This window comes from Podarcis melisellensis, assembly GCF_964234715.1.
Source record: "Podarcis melisellensis genome assembly, chromosome: 11".
In the NCBI taxonomy this organism is placed as follows: domain Eukaryota; kingdom Metazoa; phylum Chordata; class Lepidosauria; order Squamata; family Lacertidae; genus Podarcis; species Podarcis melisellensis.
This window is the reverse complement of record NC_138543.1, coordinates 33,066,290-33,080,374: the sequence shown is the minus strand read 5'-3', so window position 1 is coordinate 33,080,374 and position 14,085 is coordinate 33,066,290. Positions and strand designations below refer to the sequence as shown.

General features: G+C 41.7%; 1 protein-coding gene and 1 long non-coding RNA gene across 3 annotated transcripts in view; both read right to left on the bottom strand.

Annotated features, from left to right (window-relative positions):
• Positions 1-3,389: 3,389 nt before the first annotated feature.
• Positions 3,390-14,085, bottom strand: part of LOC309380361 — a 194,036-nt gene continuing 183,340 nt past the window's right edge. The window contains exon 3 of the long non-coding RNA XR_014172873.1: positions 3,390-4,251. This is a non-coding gene — a long non-coding RNA (uncharacterized lncRNA). The remainder of the gene's footprint in view (positions 4,252-14,085) is intronic.
• MARVELD2 (MARVEL domain containing 2) lies at positions 5,825-12,960 on the bottom strand. Of its 2 annotated transcripts, none has more exons than XM_081930165.1 (7): positions 12,952-12,960; positions 11,115-12,293; positions 9,874-9,909; positions 9,455-9,588; positions 8,315-8,486; positions 7,286-7,336; positions 5,825-6,606 (listed from the first exon to the last, which is right to left on the bottom strand). In XM_081930165.1, the coding sequence occupies exons 2-7, from the start codon at positions 12,276-12,278 to the stop codon at positions 6,496-6,498; spliced, it is 1,668 nt and encodes a 555-aa protein (XP_081786291.1). In that variant the 5' UTR covers positions 12,279-12,293; positions 12,952-12,960; the 3' UTR covers positions 5,825-6,495. The 2 variants fall into 2 exon arrangements, with proteins under 2 accessions (XP_081786291.1, XP_081786290.1); XM_081930164.1 differs by lacking the exon at positions 12,952-12,960 and adding an exon at positions 12,662-12,744.

Sequence of the window (14,085 nt, the reverse complement as noted above, 5' to 3'; positions counted from 1 at the left end):
AGACCTGGTTTCAGGACTGAATTGGACTTGGTCACCCTAATGAATGATCGGGAGAGGAACAGGAGTACAACCTTGTTACTCCTACTTGATTTATCATCAATTTTTGATACCACTTACCGTCATGGTATCCTTCTGGATCAAGTGATTAGATTGAGTATCAGAGGTACTGTACTACAGTGGTTCTGTCCCTATCTATATGGTTGAGTCCAGAGAGTAGTGTTTGGGTAATGCTCTGGCAGGGCATAATTTTGTCCCCAGTGTTATTTAAACATCTGTGTGACGCTATTGGGAGCCAGGGTGGATAAAAATCAATGATTTTTTTAAAAAAAATCAGTTTTTTTAAATTTAAATCAGATTTTTTTTTTTAAATTTAAATCGGATTTTTAAAATAAAGTGCTTTTGGAGGAAAAATCTTTCTAAAGATAGTTTTCTATTTAAGTTACATTATAGTCCAAAGGCTATTCATCAGGAAATAAGGATTTGTTTTAAGTTTTTCATGTGTGCTAAAACTCAGTCTAAGTTTTTTATTTGAAAAAGTTTAACCACATCAGTTAACAAACATGGATACATATGCTATAATGTTATTGTTTTAGTTAAATAAATTGTTTAAATTGTTATCAAGGAAATGATTATTTTTCTCCTTCCAATAAAGTACAGCAGAAAAGTGGTCCAAATATAAAGTTAACTTATTAAACCTCACAATAATTGCATAATTATCTGTCTATGTATTTCTAATAGTATAACAAAATCAGCAATTTTTGATATAACTGTAAAAACTACTCTGAAAAATTATTATTCAAAAAATGAAACCTTAATCTGGTTGTAAATATATTAAGATTACACCAGCAAGAATGAGTCTTTCTGTAAAAAAAAGATTTAAATCAAGTCTTACTGACTATTGATTTAAATCAAGTCTTATTGACTAGTGATTTAAATCAATTTGATTTAAATCAAATCCACCCTGCTGGGAGCTGTCATTAGGAATTATGGAGCATGGTGGCATCAGTATGCTGATGACACACAGTTGTGTTTCTCCATAACATCTGTATCAGGAGAGGCTATACAGGCCCTGGATCAATGCATTAATGCAGTGCTTGACTGGAGAAGGACCAGTAAACTGAGTTTAAACCCTGTGAAGGTGGAGGCTTTGTGGGTGGGATGGTTCCTGTGCCCAGTATAGGCCAGTTGCCTCTTCTGGACAGGGTTGCACTCCCCCTAAAGGAGGTGGCGTATGGTTTGGGTCTGTTCCTGGAGACGTATCTTTTGAGGCCAAAGTAACATCTGCAACAAGGAATGTCTCTTACTAGTTTCATGTGGTATGCCAGCTATGGCTGTATATGAATTGAGATAACAACGGGTTTATACCAAACCAAGCAATTGTATATAATTTATTCTCATGTTTTATACATATGTGTCAGAGCCACCCGAGGTCCCAGCTCACGAGAGACCCAAGTCCAATCCAGTTTATATACAAAAGTCTTTATTGAAGAACATTGTTGGCTTTACATCCGAGCTCCGTGGCTCTACGTCTGTTACGCTTAGACCGCTGAAGTACCCTCTGAATCAGTACCGCCCCTGCACCAGTTTAAGAGGCTTGTGCTGGACCACCTCTTCCTCTCCTTCCTTTTCTGCAGGGTCTTTCTGCCCCCCTGGGTTCCCTCCCGCCGGGACTCCCCAGAGGCTGAATCCTCTGACGCCTGTTCCCCCCTCCTTCGCGCTTTGGGACCAGGCTCCTCCCCAGGGCTTCCCTCACTTCTGCGCGCCTCCACATTTGAACTTGGCGCGCGTACGTTGCTTCTGACCTTCCTCTCGACCGCTACACTGCTCCCGGTACTACTCTCCGCCCCTTCCGGCAGGACGTCTTGCCCCGATCTCCTTCCCCTCTCTGCTTCCTGTTCTTCTCCCTCTGACACACTGGTAACTCCACCCCCTTCACTCCGTTCCGGCGGAGAAGCCGGCCCCGATCTCCAACTCCCACTGGGGGTTCTCCCTTCGCTCCCCTGCTCCTGACTGCTTCCCCCTTTGGCTCCCCTTGGCCTGACCAGGGGGGCTTCCTTTTGGGAATCCTCCGACTCACTGGACAGACTCATGGACGACCTTTGGTCATTGTCATCCTCTTCCTCGTCGCTCTGGGATTCTTCCCCCTCGCTCTCTGTCTCCTCCCTCATCTGCTCTTCTCTCCCTGAACCCCTGACAATATGAAATGTAATAAATAATTAAAATACAATCTATGGCCTTTTAAACTGTGTATGTGGGTTATTGTTTTTGCTCGTTTATTATGCTAAATATTTTTGTGTTTTTATATTGTAAACGACCCTTGAGCTTCTGATGAAGGGAGGTATAGAAATTTAGTAACAATTTTTCACTGATAGGGTTATCAGTTCCCAAGTTTCTCTGCTGCTCCCAAGTTTCTGCAATGATCTACGCCCCTCAGCAAGGTTTCAGGTGAGAAAAACAGAACTACTGCAGGAGAACCTGTAACTTTAAATAAGTCTGTATATGATGGGCAGCAACAGCATTGGTATGTGAGAGAGAAATCAATATTGTCATTTCCATCAGCAGGATAAAGCATACTTACATTGGTGGCTGTTTCTTAATTTTGTGTTATGCCACACTCTCCATACAGGCATTTTGTGTTATACCATGCCTCTCATGGCATATTCTGTGACTAGTGCCCCCAGCACATACTCAAAATTCACAACGTGTACACTAGTCCAAAAGGTTGGTATTTCAGTAAACTAATTAATTTAGTTCTAACTTTTTTCCAAAGTCCACATCCAATCTTATTAGCTTATCACTGCCGAAATCATTAATATAGACCATGGGTAGGCAACCTAGGGCCCGGGGGCCATATCCAGCCCACGGATGGTCCGGGAATCAGCGTGTTTTTACATGAGTAGATTTTATTTAAAATGCATCTCTGGGGCATAGGAATTCATTCATTCCCCCCCCTCCAAAATATAGTCCAGCCCCCACAAGGTCTGAGGGACAGTGGACTGGCCCCCTGCTGAAAAAGTTTGCTGACCCCGGATATAAACCAAAGGACAGAAGTATTTAAATGCTATATTTAGCATACAACATATGACACTTTGTTGTTCTTAATTTTTGACACTTCACATTTTATAAAGTTCATATAATAAAATAAGAAGAAACATGATACAAATGACTTCACGATTCTTTCTGGATGTTGGAAACTGAAACCTAGATTTAAAAAATGAACAATGAAAACTTATAAAAATATAGTTTTCTGTCAAACAATTTGCTAACACCACAATGAGCTCTGCGATGTGTGTTATAATATGTTTCTATATAGACATTTTATGGGATGTAGAAACATATTTCAGAATAAAGATTGAACAAGGTTATTCTTTCAGCAAAGAAGAAAACTGTTTCAGTGCCTCTTATTTTTATTAGAAAAATATTTTGTAAAATCAGTACAAAAGATTAGAAGTTGATTGCCAACAGCTGAAATTTTCTTTAAAGATCAGGATAATAGATACTAGATACTAAATACTAATGTTTAAAACATGCAAATGTTTGCCATAAGGCACAGTGTAGACAGGCACACAATGTTTACCAAAGGATTCCCCCCTCCTGTTCAGGTGGGAACAGATGTTTACAAATAGTCACCTTTATCCAGCAGCAGCAATTTATGCACTGAACACAAACTCCAACATATGGATCTGCTGTTACATTGGATAGTAAGCTGTTGTGTGGGCAATGAAAGATTGAAATGAACCCCCCTTTCCACCTGAGATTATTAGTTCTATCAGCAGTTCAGTGCTAAATATTTGGCAAGGATAAATTTCACCAAGAAAAAGGTATCAGCACCAATTTTCAAACCAAAAAACAAACCTCAAAGTGAAAACATTGCTTCATTTGCAGTAGCACTCGCGTTTTATGTCTTACCTAGCTTGTTTGACTATAAACCTTTTTATCAGGCTGTAGCCACCTCCTTTCCCAAAGGTAAGGAAACTAATCCCCTTCTTCTACAATTAAGCGCAAACAATATAATATTTTGGGGAAAAGAAATGACTATTGTCTGAACAAGAGGTTATGGTACACTCAAAATGCATTAGACATGCCATTCAATTGCTGTACTTTTTTCAAATAAAACTATTTTCTTTAGCTTCCTTTGCGGTTCATCTGCTTTTTAGGCAGTATGCAGGTGCCCTTCTTCAGCTTCCTCCTTTCATATACAGTGGTTCCTCAGGTTAAGTACTTAATTCGTTCCGGAGGTCCGTTCTTAACCTGAAGCACCACATTAGCTAATGGGGCCTCCCGCGGCTGCCGTGCCGCCGCCGCGTGATTTCTGTTCTCATCCTGAAGCAAAGTTCTTAACCCGAGGTAATATTTTTGGGTTAGTGGAGTCTGTAACCTGAAGCGTATGTAACCTGAAGCATATGGAACCCGAGGTACCACTGTATTTTGCATCACGTCCATAAGGGCAGTCGTCACTATAAAACTCATTTTTGTCCTTGAGTGAGAGAACTTGAGAGCTGCGCATAGCAGAGAACAGTGCTTTCTGAATTTAAACATCATAAAATTGTAGATTTGGAAGGGACCACGAAAGTCATCTAGTCCAATTCTCTGCAATGCAAGAATCTTTTGCCCATGCTCAGGGTCAAACCCATGACCCCAAGATGAAGAGTCTCATGCTCTACCGACTGAGGTATCCCAGCAGTCATTCATAAATTTTTGAAGGTTGTGGCACAATTAGACAGGGGTTTGATCCATCAACTTTACTAATACAAATTGATTATTTTGCTGCAAGGCAAAAGTAGGCCCTTGAATGACTGCTTCAGTTATTTAAACGTTCCATGATTAAGAGCTACAGAGAAAGTTTCTGAATAAGGTAGTAGACAGAAAAGTTAGTACAGTGGTACCTCGGGTTAAGTACGTAATTCGTTCCGGAGGTCCGTTCTTAACCTGAAACAGTTCCTAACCTGAAGCACCACTTTAGCTAACGGGGCCTCCCGCTGCCGCTGCACCGCCGGAGCACGATTTCTGTTCTCATCCTGAAGCAAAGTTCTTAACCTGAGGTACTATTTCTGGGTTAGCGGAGTCTGTAACCTGAAGTGTCTGTAACCTGAGGTACCACTGTATTTTTAAATAGGAAAAAATGTATTTACTGGTTTGTGAAACTGACCCAAAGAATTGTAACAACAGAAAGAACTGGGCAAGGGGGAGGAGCTGCTTAAACATGGAACCTGGCAAGCAGAACTTTGGGCAGCAGGTTTCTGTTTCCAAATCCCATTGTACAAAAATGGTGCTCAACACAAAGGAATGAAAATTTCTCTACTTAGCACTTAGTGCTGAATATGAGAGTTCCCAACACTTCACTGGGAACCATGTTCACAGAGAACTGGGAAATCAGCACTCTTAGCCTTAAGAGCATTACTTACTTGGGAAGTAAGAGTGACTCTTCAGCCTTTCAAAGAGGGAATCAGCCTGACAGTACTGATAATTTGTTGGGCAGTTAGGAATGTGTGTGTTATGTGCACACACCAGCAAGCAGGCAGGCTGTTATATAAACTTAATTATCACAATCGTACTTTCAGACACAACAGATTCACATTTACAAGAAGCCAACATCCAAATTAAAAGCAAATAATCAAGCAGCAAAAGGAAACACTCAAATTGCATTTATATATGATCAAGGAGCAGGAACATAAAGTACAAAATTTACATAAATGAAGTAAAACCTTAAAATTTGTTCAAGATAACGGCCTGTCTCACACACAATGCTAAACCATGTGGGAAAAAGGAAGGAGTCCAAGTACAGTGGAACCTCAGGTTGCGAACGTGATCCATGCAGGTTCACAACCTGAAGTGCCGCATGTGTGTGTGATGTGATTCAGCGCTTCTGCACACGCACAAAGTGCGATTTAGCGGTTCTGCACGAGCTCCGAAACCCAGAAGTAACCTGTTCCCGTACTTCTGGGTTTGGCGCATCCGTAACCTGAAAACGCGTAACCCACTGCATTCGCAACCCGAAGTATGACTAAAGTCTTGGGTTTAAGCACTCATTATTCCCTTCTCGTCCTATGGGGCTGAAAGAAAGAATATATGCTAGCATGTCGCTTCCATTAACCCAGACTTCTTGTTAATAGCAAATGAAAAACTTGTTTAAAATGCTGGTTAGTTAAACAAGCCAGCTTCATAATGGTTTGAAGATGGCTTGTTTCAAAAACTTATTATACTTTTAATCCACAGTCTCTGATTCTGAATGGCAAACCCAGATTAGCTGGAAACCAAAGTCCTCTCAGCTGCATGAGGGGAGAAGAGGGGAGCACAGAAAGCCAAGGCTTTGCTCAATCTTGTTCCAGCTTGTGCAAATAGCAGTAAACCATGGTTTAGCATTATGTGCCAGTCAGCCCAGTAATAAAATTTCACAAGATTTAAAAATTCATTTCACAGCAGAATGTTTATACAGTTATGGCAATAAATAAATATAAAAAACCACTGAACTAAAACCTTGCAAATAAAGTCCCCCTAAGCATTCCAATTCATAACTTTGTCATAATCTTGAATTCTCTGTTTTATATGAGAAAGCTTTTTCTTTAAATATTCACAACGTTCTTTTTTCTCAAGAAATGTGGGATCCTGCAATACAGAGAATAAACAGATCAGTAATTTATTTTGTGGAAACCTGCAGAGGTAGGTGGGTCAAGTCACAAAGGGTAATTTCAATAAATCTCATGAAGTGTTATTTTGTTTTGCTGGGTTTCTTTTATATTTTGTCAGCAAACCTTAACATTTGAGATCGGGAAGTAATACATTTAAATGTATACATGCAATGAATATTTTTTTAAAAAATAATCCAATGCAGAATAATGAAAACTTAAATCTAGGGCAAGTTCTTATCCTGAAGGTCATGTTAACCACATTGTGGATGGAAACTAGTATTTGAATGGAAACCCACTTATGACTTTCAGCCTTATTAATGGAACTGCCAGCTAGAACTGAGTGATACCACCTCTTTTTCTGATGCCCCTTCCTCAAATTCTCTCTCAAAATCCACCTTTTATGTGAAGACTTTTAAGCAAAGTCCTCATCTCCAACCCAAACAAAGCTGAAGTACGTGCAATTAAAATGGACACATGGTCTTCCTGTTGACCCTCCCCTTCATTCTTATTCCCTACCTCTCTGCCCTTTGCCTTCCTCGTGCCACAATTTACTATGTTAATCAACTCAGGGCAGGGGTATTTTGTTACTGCTCTGTTAAAACATTATGCACATTAACAATCAGTAATTACATAAATAAGTAGATATGAGAACTCACATTCTTTTTCTTTCTATACTGTTGCAAAACATTTGCAATTCTGTCATGTTCCTGTAGAGGGGGGAAAACAGCATTTCAAAATATCATGTCTATTATATCCACAAATAACATATTAATTTTCTTCTGTCCTAATATTTTTTAATGTAACCAAAGTACAAGTTCAGAATACCATTCCTAGAGAGGTCATCTGCTTTGTTAGGTTGAAACTGCAGGAGCTGAACAACAGCAAAACCCTATAACAACTAAGTTATACTAATCCTGAATATTGCTACTTCAGTTCAAAAATTGGTGGTCCTTCTGGTTTTGAAGGGAATGGGACAAAAGGGAGCATGTGGTGGTTACTAGTAATCTACTGTATTTTTCGCCCCATAGGGCGCACCTAGTTTTTTTTTTGGGGGGGGGGAAATAAAGGGAAAAAAATTATTTCCCCCCAGGCACGGGGCGGGGGTGGAGGAAGCCCGAGCTTCCCCCGACCCCAGCCCCCAGAACAGGCTGCTGTCCGCAGGGATGCAGGCAGCTCTCCTGTACAGAGCTGCGCGAAGCCCGAAGCCTGGGGCGTGCTGAGCTCAGTGCATCCCAGGCTTTGGGATGCAGGCAGCTCTCCGCAAGCCGTGGGAGCCCGGCGGGAAATCCCGCGGGCTCCCAAGGCTTGCGGACAGCTTCCTGAAGCCTGGAGAGAGGGGTCGGTGCACACCGACCCCTCTCGCTCTCCAGGCTTCAGCGAAAGCCTGCATTCACCCCATAGGACGCACACACATTTCCCCTTCATTTTTGGAGGGGGGAAAGTGCGTCCTATAGGGCAAAAAATACGGTAATAATTTCACAGCTAGATGACTGACAGTAAACTACCAAGTGCTTTTCGCTGCTATCTCAAGCAACAATTTTATGCAGCAACCAAACTAAAATGTCTTTGGCTTGCTAAATGTAAAGGATTGTGGTGATCCAATGTCTAGGTTGCCATGTGACTCCAGCCAAAACTGCTTATAAATGCAATTTTTAAATCCATACTCAATTATGGTAAGTACTTACAAGAGTGTTTCCAGGCTGCTGAGGAAGTTTCTGCATCAACGCATCTAGTTCATCAAATTTCTTTAAGACTGCATGAACCTCAGCAGAAAGCTCTTTATATTCAGAAAACTGATCATTAAACACAGCTTTATATCGGTCTCTTTCCTCATCTGAACGAATTGCTGGGTATTTCCTGTAAGAAACTATAATTAGTCCTACAGGATCAACCATCTATGTAAGCTTCAAATGTATGCATTATGGATTTTTGAAAAGACAAAAAAACCTTTAAAAATGTATTGCCACATGAAAATTGTGACTCAAATTAGAAAAGACTACAACAATCTTAAATTACCTCCCACCCTCTGTAGAGTACAACTTGGTTTATTTAGTCAAATCACCTGGACTGTTTCCCAAACAATTTCATTGGTTATAACCTGGATGGCAGGCTAATTGCAGACTCTGCTTTAGAATAGAGGTTTGGGCTTGGCAATATGTCAACAATAAAATTGTTATTGGCACCTGATACTAAGTGATTCAAACTCAAAAGTTCAAAGAGAACATTTTTTTAATTAACAGAAATCAATATGGGAAGTCTCCTTTGCATGATGTAATTTGAAATGCTTTATAGCTAAAAACTATGCACTCAAAATCAATTATCTGCAAGAACAGAATGGAACCACTGCTGTACAAGGCATTGATTTCCGGATATAGTTCTAATATGAAAATATAATTAGGTGGTTAAAAGTCAGCAATAATATAGAAACAAACCTTTTTCCACCAAGCACAAAGTCACCTAATTTAAGCCATGGTTAAACCAAAAAGTCCTTCATTATTCATGGTTTCCTGTTTCATCCAAACTGGAAAATGATGATTACCGGCTTCAGAACATGCCATGTTATCACACCAACTTCAAACCAATGTTTAATATGCTGACTTGTTCCAAAGCAAGTAAATGTAATTCCCTAGTTTGGATGAAATGAAAAATTATGACTAGCTGAAGACTTCCTGGTTTGTTTGCTAACGCTGTGAAGGCAGGAGCAAAAGGCTCACATCTCAATTCATTCATATATTATTAAGCCAAGATGTGATCATCTGTAGTCGGTCATTGGGATTTATCACTCCAAGAGAAAGCTTCAAAAGGAAGGTTGAAGAGAGACTCACGCTAAGTAGTCTGGCATCACTATAGGTTTAGGAATATGGCCTGCAGGTATATGGCCATTGAGTAGTTCAGGTTTCAGTTCCACAGACTTGAGGTTCTTTGCGTTTGTTGCTACTTTGGGACTGCCATCTTCATACTATGTAAAATGGATATTAACAGTCAATAACAGTCAGTAAATCTACTTTAAACAGTACTAATTTAGCATGGAGTAGAGTGATCAGAAATAAGAGTGCAATTCTATCACATACACCTCATCCCCAGGTTGATGGGAGAGGATTATGATAGTTGCCTCTCTGGTGGCCCCTGTTGTCAGCGTGTCTCAACCTTTACCTATTTTATCCGAATTCTTGTTGAAACTAAAGTACTTCAGGCCCTGAAAGTACCCAGCATTTGAATATAGGAAAAAAAGTGTTGTTCTTACCATCCTTTTTGGGGCAAAAGATTGCGTCGTTATCATCTAATAAAAAACCAAAAACATCATCATTAAGTGTGCAAATGTAGACAATAAAAGCCTTAACACACAGACATCTGGGGCGGAAAAAAAAGGCAAAAAGAGATTGTGCTTCTCCCTAAATCCAACCAGTGGAAAGAGCTGCATACTGTTTCTAACCTTCCTTGCAACCTCACTGGTAGTGTCTGCTGGTAGTGTTCCTCTTCATCTTTCTTTGAAAATGTCCCAGCTATTCTGGATTTTCAGGAAAAATGAAGGAGAAGAAGCTCTGTCCTGCTCTTCTTTCCCCTTCTGACAGAATTAGGGAAGGGCAAAGGACCAAAAGATTCCCCTGTCTGTTTTTGGTGCTAGGCCATCTGGAAGCAGCAATGGTATATTTTGACTCTCCTTTGAAAGTAGGAAGCAGAGAAACTTGGGAGGAGGAGGTGCTCTCAGATCCTGGAATGTTGCAAGGCAGCAAAGTTTAATCTCTGGTCAAAAGCACCGATATATGTCTCCACAAGACAATGTAGTATCAGTGTAGTTAACACTGCTGAAGGTATGCTAACAAGTATTGTTTTTGATTAGGTGCATACGCAAGCAAACTCCATCTATTATACTGACATTATGTGGTCACATACACAGAACAGAAGCAAGTACAACAGTAAGGAGACATAACATCTACATAGTGGGCTGGTTCAGATGTATTTATCTTAGCTGATTAAGCCAAATTCTGCACAAGCCTTGTGCCTGGGTCTCTGTTTCATGTTGCCCCTTCCTTCCTCCTTTTTTTGGCATGCCATAATTCAACAATCAATTCAACTTGTTTTTATTATTGCTTGTAAACCGCTCTGAGCCTGGCCTTGGCTGGGGAGGGCGGGGTATAAATAAAAATTATTATTATTATTAACAATCCCTGCATTAGTGAAATATGGATTTCCTTTGCTTTCCAATAGTTTCCAATAGAAGCAGGCAGTTTATTTCAGTCCTGGTTATCGAAGTTTCCTCCTTGTACTGCAATGGGATTTTTTTGGTTAATAATTGTTTACTTACACAAAGGAGAGATGGGGTAGCAAGGGGACAAAAGACACAAGCACATGGTTTTAGGACACCTTGGCTTTAGTAAATTGAGATTTATGTGTCTGATCCAGGCCAGTGAATAAATGACAGTACCTACCAGTATTTTACAAACTAAATGTATGGTAGGAACAACTGTTTTCTACAGAACTTACCTCTTGTTGCATAAGCTCTCGCTGTTTCCGTGCACTTTCATGCCTCCATAGTTTTAGGCAAACGATTGCGCCAACAAGATAGATTATCATTGTTACAAACAAGAAGATAATTGCAGCTGTCTGCCCCCCTTCTATACGGCAAAACATTGCGTTCATTGGCGTATTAAATAATGGGTAGTAGCAAAGTCCTCCTCTGTTAGCATCGTTCACATAGACTATCGCAGCTGACATATACAAAATAAACAAGGCAACATTAATTCCAAACTCGGTTAAAGGCCACCAGTGGGAATCTAGAAGAATTGTCCTGTAATACATGGACATACCAAGTACTAGAATTATAACAGTCACTATCCAAACAAGTGCTGCAAGAACAAGAACGAAAGGTGTTTTAGGCCCACTGTAGTAATAGCCTCCATACATGCTGCTTCCCCCTCCATATCCATACATGCTGCTTGCCCCATGTGGCTGAGAGTAGCCATACAAGTTGTACCACTCATTGTCCTTGTGAATGTAAGCTGTAACACAGGCAAACACAGCTGCACCCAACAGCAGTTCGGCAACTCCCAGGATCCTGAGCAAGCCGGCCCAAGATTTCATGTAAGAGTATCTCAAATTAAAGGCTTCTACTTTCTCACTGTATGCTAGAACAGTTTGTGTGTGCCTATCTAGGGAACCGTAGGGATCTTGTGGAAGCATAGCTTCAGCTTCTTTCCGTGAATTGTAGGTTCCCCCCGATCCTCCATAAGGATCCTGGTATGAGCTTGGAACTGAAGTATTGCCTGGCTTCACCGGAGTAAGTGTTGGAGATGATGGTGGAGAGCATTCAGCTCCACCAGAAATCGCAGCTACTGGCTTATTCCATTCAGGGCCGTCTCTTTTCCCTTTGAAGAAGTTTTTCCACGAGTCTGGAATGAATTTTCTCACTGGTTTAAGATCAGAGGCTCCAGCAGTTTCTTCGCTGTCACTTGGATAAAATTCAGGGCCAAAGGGTGGCTGTAGTGGAAGAGGTGGTGGCAAGGGATCTGTGTTAAGTATGTGTCCAGCATCTTGAAAATCCCTTTCAGCATCTTCTTCTGAAGAATAATCCACATTCACTTCATCATAATGGACTGACCGACTGTGTTGTCCTGGTCTGCGCTCTGACGATGCATTCCTTGAAGACATTTGTGGTCCTTTCCCCTGTTTCAGAAATCAAAAGAGAGTGAAAAGATTCCTTTTCATTTCCTGGTTTCACATATACTGTGCTTGACAAAAGGAAAAGCAAACTGAATTCCTGCTTTGAGAGTCTGCAAAAAACAAAACAACCCAACATCTTCTAAAGTCCTTAAATCTTCTAAAGAAAACAGCTGATATATTTTTCTTCTTCTATCATTATAATTTAACAAAACAAGCCTTTTAATCAGTTTTTGACTGGACTTCTGAACCAAAACCAAGGCATGTGAATCTATTAACAGAGTACCTTTGACTACATGAAGAATGCTAGCACTATACACAGGATTAAGAGTTAAGGCTTCCCGAGCAGAGGGCAAAACGTTAACTATACTCACAGTTCCACCATCTTACAGAAAATCAAAAATATGTGTGCACAGGAAGCAGGAGTCACGCACATAACGGGTATCAGCGTCAAGCCACCTAAGAAAACAATGGCTAGCTAGTCGGTTACACCATTACCCCACCCCTTTCCCTTGTTTTCCCTACACACAAGGAGGCCCAGCTTCGCCAGAAACTTTGCTGCGTGCAGTCAAGAGAAAACTACGCCCCGCGTCTCTCACCTACATTTATGAGGGTCGCAGCCTTCAAGCTGCGCTTCCGCGATTCCAGCTCGGCGCCCACTTACCTGGGAGTAAGTCTCTCTCAGTGGCTTCACAAGGGGACTTCTTTCTGAGCAGCCAGATATTGGAGCGCACTGGACGCCTCTCAGAAATGGGAACTCCCGGACTCTTCAAGTCCCGCTTTTCGCCCGGGCACTTTTCTCCCAAGGCTCAACCAACGACCACAGCACCTTCCTGCCGCCGCCGCCTCACTCGCAACCACACCTCGCGGGCGCCCTGCGCTCCCACAACCAGCGGGAGCGGAACCAAGAAGGCGCCTTTTTCTTTCTGGCGCAGCGCAGCCTCACCGCGCTCAGCCTTTCTCTACGCAGCTTTCCTGCCCCAGGAGAGACTTGCAAGCTGGCTTCAGGCGGGGAAGGAATGCGCAAAAATCCCGGGAATGACGAGGTTCCTTCTTCCGCCTTCCCGGCGAGGTTTCTTTCCCTCAGCGGCTCTGCCAAAGAGAGCCGTCCCCTCCCGCGCGTCATGCGCTCATGTCCTCGTCGCGAGTGAGGCGCAGCCTACCTGCCCGCCCGCCCGCTCCAGGTAGAGCGGCTCTCCTGCTAGGCTGCCCCCACCGGCTGAAAGGGTTACTGCTTCCGCTTGACGAAGATTTTGCTCCACGCGAGAGGCGCTTCCCCGCCCCCCAAACTTTTGTATCGCCCACCCACCGCCTGGAAGGTCTAGAGTGGGCCCTCAACTCAAGTCTCCAACCTGTTAACCCGTTCAAAGTTGAAGTCAATTCACTGACCAGCTGGGCGAATTTATGGGAGAGTAAATACCACAGTTTTGTTTAGACTTGCAGATTATGCAAGTGGGCAAAGAAGCAGGCATTGTATGGTGGGGGCAGGGAGATAGCCTTTTAAAGGTCCTTTGGGCCAGTTGCACTTTTTAGATGCAGTTGAAATGACTTGTGGCCCTTAGCCCAAAAATGGAAGCAAGAAGAATTACCGACAATTGAAGAATGGAGGATGAAGTTAATGGACTATGCAGAATTAGATAAATTAACAGGAAGAATTTGAAACCGGCGGGACCAGAAATTCACAGAAGACTGGAGTAAATTTACGGACTATTTGAAAAGTATTTGTGAGGACCAGACGACGTATTATTGGAAGTATTGCAAAAATAGATAAAGGAAAGGATAATTTGTTAAGAGACTT

Coding starts and splice junctions, on each gene's coding strand:
- MARVELD2 (XM_081930165.1), bottom strand. CDS start 12,278: ATGTCTTCAAGGAATGCATCGTCAGAGCGCAGACCAGGACAACACAGT. Junction 7,337..8,314: donor AGCAGCCTGGAAACACTCTT/GTAAGTACTTAC, acceptor CCCCCTCTACAG/GAACATGACAGAATTGCAAA. Junction 6,607..7,285: donor AGTATAGAAAGAAAAAGAAT/GTGAGTTCTCAT, acceptor TCTGTATTGCAG/GATCCCACATTTCTTGAGAA.